General features: G+C 36.5%; 1 protein-coding gene across 6 annotated transcripts in view; it reads right to left on the bottom strand.

Annotated features, from left to right (window-relative positions):
- Positions 1 to 1,027: 1,027 nt before the first annotated feature.
- PJA2 (praja ring finger ubiquitin ligase 2) overlaps positions 1,028 to 8,488 on the bottom strand; it is a 34,998-nt gene continuing 27,537 nt past the window's right edge. For 4 of the 6 annotated variants that reach the window (XM_075138124.1, XM_075138123.1, XM_075138125.1 and 1 more), the window contains exons 7-9: positions 2,991 to 3,105; positions 2,573 to 2,688; positions 1,028 to 1,734 (exon numbers count right to left, since the gene is read on the bottom strand). In XM_075138124.1, the coding sequence (XP_074994225.1) occupies positions 1,603 to 1,734; positions 2,573 to 2,688; positions 2,991 to 3,105 (363 nt within the window). In that variant the 3' untranslated portion in view covers positions 1,028 to 1,602. The remainder of the gene's footprint in view (positions 1,735 to 2,572; positions 2,689 to 2,990; positions 3,106 to 8,488) is intronic. The other 2 variants (XM_075138129.1, XM_075138128.1) reach the window with 1 other exon arrangement.

Here is an 8,488-nt window from a genome sequence, read left to right as displayed (position 1 = left end):
GGTTCCTTAGATGGTCTTGAAACTGATCTTCTTCTACAGTGGGTGGCTCTTCACTCTCCCAGTCCCTGCCTGGTTTCAGCTGGGATAGAGTTAAATTTCTTCCTAGTGTTGTGTTTTGGATTTAGTATGAGAAGAATGTTGACAACACACTGATGTCTTTAGTTGTTGCTAAGTACTCTGCTAGTCAAGGACTTTTCAGCTTCCCATGTGCCAGGTGCACAAGAGACTGGGAGAGAGGATAGCCAAGACAGCTGACCCAGCTGGCCAATGGGGTATTCCATACCATATGATGTCATGCTCAATGTATAAATAAGAGGCGTGGTCCAGGAAATAGCAATCGCTGTTTTGGGTATTGTTCAGCAAGTGGTGAACAACTGCATTGTGCATCACTCATTTTGTATATTCTATCATTATTGTTATTATTGTGATCATTTTCCCTTCCTTTTCTGTTCTATTAAACTGTCTTTATCTCAATCCACAAATTTTACTTTTTCTTTTCCTGATTTTCTCCCTGATCCCACTGCAGAGTGGGGGGTAGGGGGTGGGGAAGGGGAGGAAGTGAGTGAGCAGCTGTGTGGTTTTTAGCTGCCTGCTGGGTTAAACCACAACACCTCCTTTGCCTTCTGCGGCTTGGGCAGTGAGGCTCAAGCACTTGCCAGTGAAGACCGAGGCAAAAAAGTCATTGAGTTCCTCCGCCTTCTCCATATCCCAGGTAACCAGGTCTCCTGTTTCATATATATATATCTGCATTAGAAAGCAACCCCAGCCCTGATAAATATATATATATAAAAAAATAAATATATCTTTAAAAGAGAGAGAGCACGCACACATGCAGGAGAGAGGGCAGAAGCCTTAATTAGTAGAATGGAATTTAAACACAAATCGAAGGAACCAGCTGCCCAGCTCTTATAGATGCTACTTCAAATGTTGAAGTTCCATAGTTCATATACCTATTCAGGACACAGGCTTAAAAATGGTGCTAGCATTTGTAAAAAAAAAAAAAAAGACAGTAGCAATTTAATAGCACTTCTGACATTAGGAAAAAAGTTTATTATTGAATAAACCGGTAAGAAATATTGTTCCATTATGCAATTTGTTTCCAGTGAAATCAAATTCTACCACTGCTGGCATGACAGAACATCTTTACATTTAATGCAAATATGAGAGATCAATTACAAAGTCACTCAGTGGCACTAACTTTGACAAAAACAAATAGTTCAGTTATATTACGTAAAACAGATTATAAGCATAACTTTAATAAGCTGCAACTGCACTGCAGCTGCAAGAACCTGAACAAAGTGCCACATTAATTATCTTTTTGGAAAAATTTATCATAATACAAACTTTAGACATTACAGTTACCAGCAACATTCTGCTAAGAAAAAAAAGGCTGCACATTCTTCCAACTTACAGTTTGAAAATTTAAGCTATTATTGTAAACCGAAAGAGTTTAGAAAGTCTTGCACCCTCTTTCTAAACTAAAATATATATAATATAGATAGTATTTTACATATAATATTTTATACATAGTTGTTTTCACATTGTAATTAAACAGACAAAATTTACATTTTTATTTTGGTGGCAGAGACTTAGTTTCAGACTCTAGTTTGAAGCTCCTGTAGCACTGTGAACAGAAGATGGGGAATCATGATCAGATAGAAAGGAAACCATGGCAGCAGCTGCTTCAGGTAGCACGGGTGCAAGCACATGACGACAAACTGGGCATGTTCCCGACTACAAAACAAGAGGAAAAAACCCAGGTCATTTGCACAGTTTGCACTGAATTCTATTGAAAGGCTAAAGGTTATTATTTACAAATTATTCAATGTTTTTACAACAGCAATGTCTCAAAGTCAAATTTGACTGGATGGCTACCTGGAGCTAAGAGACAGCTAACAATCTCAGAAGAAAGCTTTGTTTTGCTTTTACACCAGTTACACAGCGGATACATCAGGGTCTCTGCAAGGTCTTCTTCAAAGAATGATTTTACAGGTGGGAATTTTTTTTTGAGGCACAGATTAAATATAAACTAGGCACAGCCCAAATCTAACAGGAAGTATTTTGTCCTAGTTTTCAGCAAGAGCAGTTTACTATGACAACAGAAAAAGGCAAGACATATAACAAAAGCAGTATCAATGTGGTAATCGACACTATCAAGGTAAAAAAAATTATAAACCCATGCTAGAGGTGTTCTGTTCTCCCTGTCTGAATCAATTAATCTTCCCCTTGTACCTCTTGAGGAAACTATGTGTTACATTGTAGGCTCACTGAGAACTAGCAAGTCTAGGCTCATGTTATAACTCATCCATCTCTTTCATTCCTACTAAAAGCAGACCATGTTTTTTTCCTCACAAAAATACCCCCTCTATTCAAGAAATTGCCCTTCAGGTGAGTACAGATATAAATTGCTTTCCTCATTTGCATGAGAATATGGTTCCGTAACGCATAAAATTAAGAGTCAGTTATTTCTTGGTATTTCATCCCACATTTTGAAAAAGTTACAAACTGTTCTTCCCAGAAGAATGCAAATACTCAAAAACCACAGAAACCCCACCAATCCTGTAGTACTTACTTTCTCTAACCAAAGAGTTACACAAGGTTTGTGAAACAAATGATGACAGGGTAGCTCTGTTATGATTTCATCTTTCACATATTCACTGCAACAGATAGTACAACACTGCTCTTGACCTACACCCATGATGAAGAAAAAGCATTATAATTATTATCTTGTTTTACATCTAAGATGAGCTGAAATTAAAATATATAATCAACAGTATCACTAATGATTACAAAATAAAATCACACTTTCTCCAGTAAAGGTTAGTTTTCCAAACTGACCAAAGTTATATTCAGTCTGATTCAAGATTCAAAAGCTCTTGGAACAGAATTGCCAGCTGCACAGTAAGTATGTTTAAATACTGCATCGATGGTATTACAGAAAGTTAAATTTGTTCTTATAAACTTTGTGGAAATTAATTATTTTTCCATACCATCATGGTCATCTGTGATGATAATCTGTGGCAGACAATCTATGGTTTCTTTAGTAGCTGGTGGATGAGCCTGTTCAACATCAAATCCAAGAGACTCCAAATGTGCGAGAGCAGTCTGAAAAGGATGAGCAGAGACCAAGTTCTCTTACTCACAAATGTTAACATTCCATATAAAAACAAATAAGCAAGAAAAGGAATCCAATTCTAATAGTATTACTTTCTTAAAAGGAAGTTATGTCTGTCAGACTAACCATTACATCATTTTTATTTTCTTAATGAATGAGATGAAATTGAAGGTCAAAACAGTAACAGCTTGTTTTTTAAGCCTTCTTAAAGTACCAGGACAGAGTCACAACTTATTCTGTAATGGACATTTGTTCATTTTATAAAGTTTCTGAAAAGTCGAAAATGTAATAAAGTTTGCTAATACAAAACTGTCATTACATTTCGCTTTCTGAAAATAAAAGCCTCATTAATGTGTTTCCTAGCTTCAACTATTTAATTATTCAGGTACAAACAAAAATATTAAGTACCTCAGCTACGCTACCAATGTAAGCTTTCGGAAAAAAAACAGGATCCACATAGATGTTTCTCATCTGTATAATGACTTGAGACAGACATAGTGCTCTGAAGTCATCTTGTTTGAAAATTCAATTTTTCACCGTACAAAATCTTTAAGACTCCGATGCTACAGCAGGCAGATTTGATGTTTACATCATACATTCAACCCCATAAGACACTGAAAGGGTCTCCAGTAGAAAAAAATGCAACGCAGAACTCAGATTGGTTACATACACTAAGAAATGTACTAGATACACCTGTTTGAAGAGCAGAACAAACTGAAACTGAAGAGCCAAGAACACAGAAGCACTGAGTTCATATCCTGAATGAACTAGTCACACCCCTCAAGTACAACTATTTACTGCTCTAATCAGCATGAAAATTATTTATTCTAATGGCCACAAAATTCCCTTGGTAAGAAGTTTAAGATAACCTGGCTTTTTTGTCATGGTGGGGGTACACAACCAAAAAATCAAAAATATACTAAAGAAACATTCGATTACACACAAACATCTTCAGGACTCTTTCCCCTTAGAGAAAGTTACAACAGCTGCAGCCTGAAAACATGCCAATACTTTTATTGCAATGGCAAGGTAGCTCAGACAACCATCCCACCACAGATCTAAACTAGCAGGTTTACACCTACAGTCAAATGTTTGTGGCAGCAAAGAGATCAGCATGAGCTAACAGACAAATATTTGCAGCTCCTACTGCCACACTCATCTAGAAATCTGCTAATTTAAAGGAAATCCTGGGACAGCTATCCCTAGTGCAGTACGCAAGTCCACCTGCAACACAGGTACACTCCTCCAATTTAACAGCTTAAGAACATTCAATTCTGCTACAGCAGACAATACAGCCTTACTAACATTAAGGTGATTCTAGTATTTGTAATGGTATTTTGCTACAGCTGCAACAGTCTGAGAATAACTTGTAGGTAAAAATACGATGCTTCATTAGATTAATTATTACAGCTGGAAAAATTAAGTAAGATCCCAGGCAGACAGAAGTATGTAATATTACCTATGTGTCAAACCTCTGTGTCTATATCCAGTATTACTACTCTCAAACAGAAAACAATTTACAAAATCATTGTGTTGTTTGCTTTTGAAAGCTACACAAAAGAAATGTCACAGACAGAAAGCCTCACAATGACTTTGAGGCTTAAAACCACATCTTCAAAACCAAAGCAAAGAAGTGTCCACTTTATGACTTTCATAAGATACCTTTTAACTTCAAAGATACCTTTATTTCCCTCCTTTTATTACTTGTGCGACTGCTCCATGCACCATAAACCAAATGCTGGACACTGCTAAAAACAGGAGTGCTATAGCCTAGAGGGGTTTGAGCTCCTGATTCACATCTGTGAACCAGCACAGGAAGTATTCATAAATGAAGTCACTGATGCTGCAGAGACACCCAGCCTGTTCTATACTGCTAATGAAGTAAAGCAAACACTCCCAGCTAACTTCCTTAAAACAAATAGAAGTAAAAAAAAAAAAATTTACACATATAGGTTATTACATTTTAGGATCCCAGAGCCTTACAGAACATAGCTTTTTTTTAAAAAAAAATTTAATATATTCACTACTTCTCCCCTCCAAATTTAAAAAAAAAAAATTAATATATTCACTACTTCTCCCCTCCAAATGTCACAATTAATTGGGACAGATCTCTCATGCCCCTGCCCCCAAATTAAGATACACTTGAATTTTGGATGCATTATCATGTCACATCCCTTTCAAGTGTTTCATAACTACAGTAAATTAGTTTGCTGGATAGAGAAATTTTTGGAAAATTTTCTGAGCTATAATAGACTCTCGTAGTAAGTTACATTGTTACAGGTGAAAAAGATCTGGTTAATGAATATACTATTTCAGATAAGAGAATTTTGGGAAACTTCAGGAAGTGGATTAAGTAAATCAGTAACAGGTTGAATAAAGTCACAGTCATTGGACAGATTATTAATGATGTTTAGTTAAACTCAACCCAATATGTTCATCAAATCAGAATAATAGTTAAAGCTAGTCAAAGCTCAGATTTCTCTGTAACAAACCTCTGGTGCAAAAATACTTATTACCAGGAAGGAGAAAGGTTACTTTTTAAACTTGAAGCAAAAGCAGAGGTATGTTGCACCTATAAGGTAGAATCAGACTAAATGAGATTTAAGTAATAGCTGTTTGCCCTAAAGCCAGATCTAAATAATACTAAAATAGCATAACTGGCAACAAGCAGCATGTTAGAAAGCTGAGTATAAATATATAGATAATATGTAACTGCAAAGTGGCAAACCAGCTTAAGGTATAGTTGTTCAAACAGAGAAAGAAAACACACAAGCATGCAGTAAGATCTGGAAGGTGAGAACAAAAGTTGTAGAACAAGCAAGAACGGTATCTGGTGAAACTGAAACCTAATCATCCTGCAGAAAAATGCCTAGCAAAACCAGAACAAGTCCTGATCCCCAAAATAAGATGAACTTTTTCAAGAACAGATGAAATCACTCCCTCTACTCTCGGGGAGAGGGATGAGGAGCATAAAATACCAAGAGAAAGAAAAACAATTAGCTTCATTTGTCACTTTCCTCAAAGATCTCTCAAGCCTGATCACCCTGACTCCAGTTACTAAGATACCCCTTTTCAGTGATCTCTAACTCCTTACTTGATACATATATGTATAGTTGCAACAAACTACAGAACAAAAATTATTACGTTACAAATATTTTCTAAACACCCTATAAATGGAAAATCAGAAATTGCATTTTCTAGCAGAAAGCAAAGACATTTTCAGCAATCTCTCTTACCCAAACTTGAAAAGTTAGTTCAGTTTGGTCTCTGCATCACAAAAGAAGCTTTTTATTTTTTTAAATTTTTTTCTCCCCTGAAAATGCTGTATGCCACATTTTGGATATCTGAGCAAGCACTGTAACCACAGTACCAAACATAAGGAAAAGGCTTTGTAACCCTGAGATATTTGCTATTTCAATGAAAGATTTTACATTTTTAAATTTGTGGAACACACTTCTACATCTTCATCTACAATTGTCTGACAACCAGGAAAGTTGTGTTTAAAGGCTGTTCTGAATGTCCTTCCAGGAACACAAGTTTCTAGCCTACATTAATTCAGTCAGGGACAGAGTAACATCGTATTTTAGCCATTTGCAAGTCCTATTTTTTAGAACGCAGAAGACATTATATTCTGATCCTGTCTACATCTTGCTGTGGTCATTAAAAGATAGGATCTCAGCAACCAATTAAAATTAATTCTGGATAGATATACATTACAGAGCCTTTTTTTGCTCACTTTGTCTCAACTTCCGGAAATACCTGCAATATTGCCTAAGAGAAATGTTGAACAGTTTCGGTAATCCTTGCTTTTATTTTCTGAACAATTTTAGTAACCATCTTCACACTGGAAAGAGAGGTGCTCTATATATTCTGCTTGAGATTTGGAGGAAATACTCAGAATTCTTACTCAAAACCTGTGTTGTCCATTTAGTCACAGTCAATACAGCTGTTCCTTTTATTACTCAGTGACCATTTTCTGCTAATTCCAATTATGCCAGACTTCTATACCTGCTGTAAAGTTTCAGACACCTAAGTGCTAATTTCAAGCACAAATACTATTTAAGAGAATTGGCTTTCCCTCTTGTCCAACATCCACACTGACCTCTACCACAGGTAGCAGAGAATAACTACCTTTGTAGTCATCTACCTGCTTGCCAAGTGTGTTCAATGACACTCTGTTCCTGGAGACACTAACATAATTACAGCATCATCTCAGCCAGCTATGCACATAGCCACCCAGGACTGCTTTTACAGGTCAAGCCTGACAAGAGTGCACACATTTCTTTTGACAGAGTAACTAGGGAAATGTTGTTACACAGTAACGAGAAAGAAAAACTCAGAGCCATAACAACATCAGTCTCCTCTTCAAATGTTTAACATATAGATTAAAAAAAAAGAAAAGATGGGATTAGTTTCCCCTCTCTACACAGATCCTCTTTGGTGCAAAGGAGGAGGTCAACTGCCTCTGTAGTTCTGTCCTTTTTTGATGTAGTGAGAACCAATGGCTATGAAAGAGACAAGGAATTTTCTCCACTTCAAAATACCCCTTTTATAGTAAGGGTATCAACAGACCTCATACACATTAATAAGCAGTTTTGAAGTGTCTCCAGATAAGTAATGCTAACGAGATCCTACATAGCTGGAGAGGACCCTATGGTACTTGATCATGAATAATGCTGACCTCCCATATACCTTGGGGGATGCACAATACCTGGAAATTGAATGCCAACTTCAGGGAACAACCCTTCCACCCCCTTGGAAAATCCCTATGAAGTTTAGTCACACATCATTGATTTTGCACATATCCATGGAACAACCACAGATATCACTGCCTGCCAGCTTTAGAAAGCATTTTAAAGCATCCTTGGTATTTTGTCTGCAAGTACACTATGACATACAGTCTGCCCCGTTCACCCCTTTTAACTAAGAGCTAGTAATCAAACTGCCCCTTGATGCCCCTAAACTTATGTCACACACAAAACATTCAATTTAATTGTTGTAACACCATATTATATGTCTACACACCATTTAACTCTTATTTTGACAAATACCCTGCAGGGGAGATTTCTGGCAGAGCATGAATTGTAGCATTGCATCAAAGTGAATTTTAGCTAGCTCCATATTCACTCTGATAGCGACCAACATCATGTAACACAGAAAAGACAAAGATCATAACTATGCTTGTTCTGGATAACAAATGCTCTGGTTTATCCAAAGTTAGACAGATAAAATGAGATTAGAGCAAGGTAAAGATAAAAGGCTTTTTTGCTTTTGGGTGTGGCTTGTTTTTTTTTTTAATTTAAAACACATTGAGTCAAGACAGTCAAAGACAGAAAGTCTTCTGCTGAGGAATAAAAATACGAGACATCCAAT

The sequence above is a fragment of the Calonectris borealis genome, chromosome Z (genome assembly GCF_964195595.1).
Source record: "Calonectris borealis chromosome Z, bCalBor7.hap1.2, whole genome shotgun sequence".
Taxonomy (NCBI): Eukaryota; Metazoa; Chordata; class Aves; order Procellariiformes; family Procellariidae; genus Calonectris; species Calonectris borealis.
Note: the sequence above shows the minus strand (reverse complement) of the source record. Positions and strands in the feature narration are given on the sequence as shown.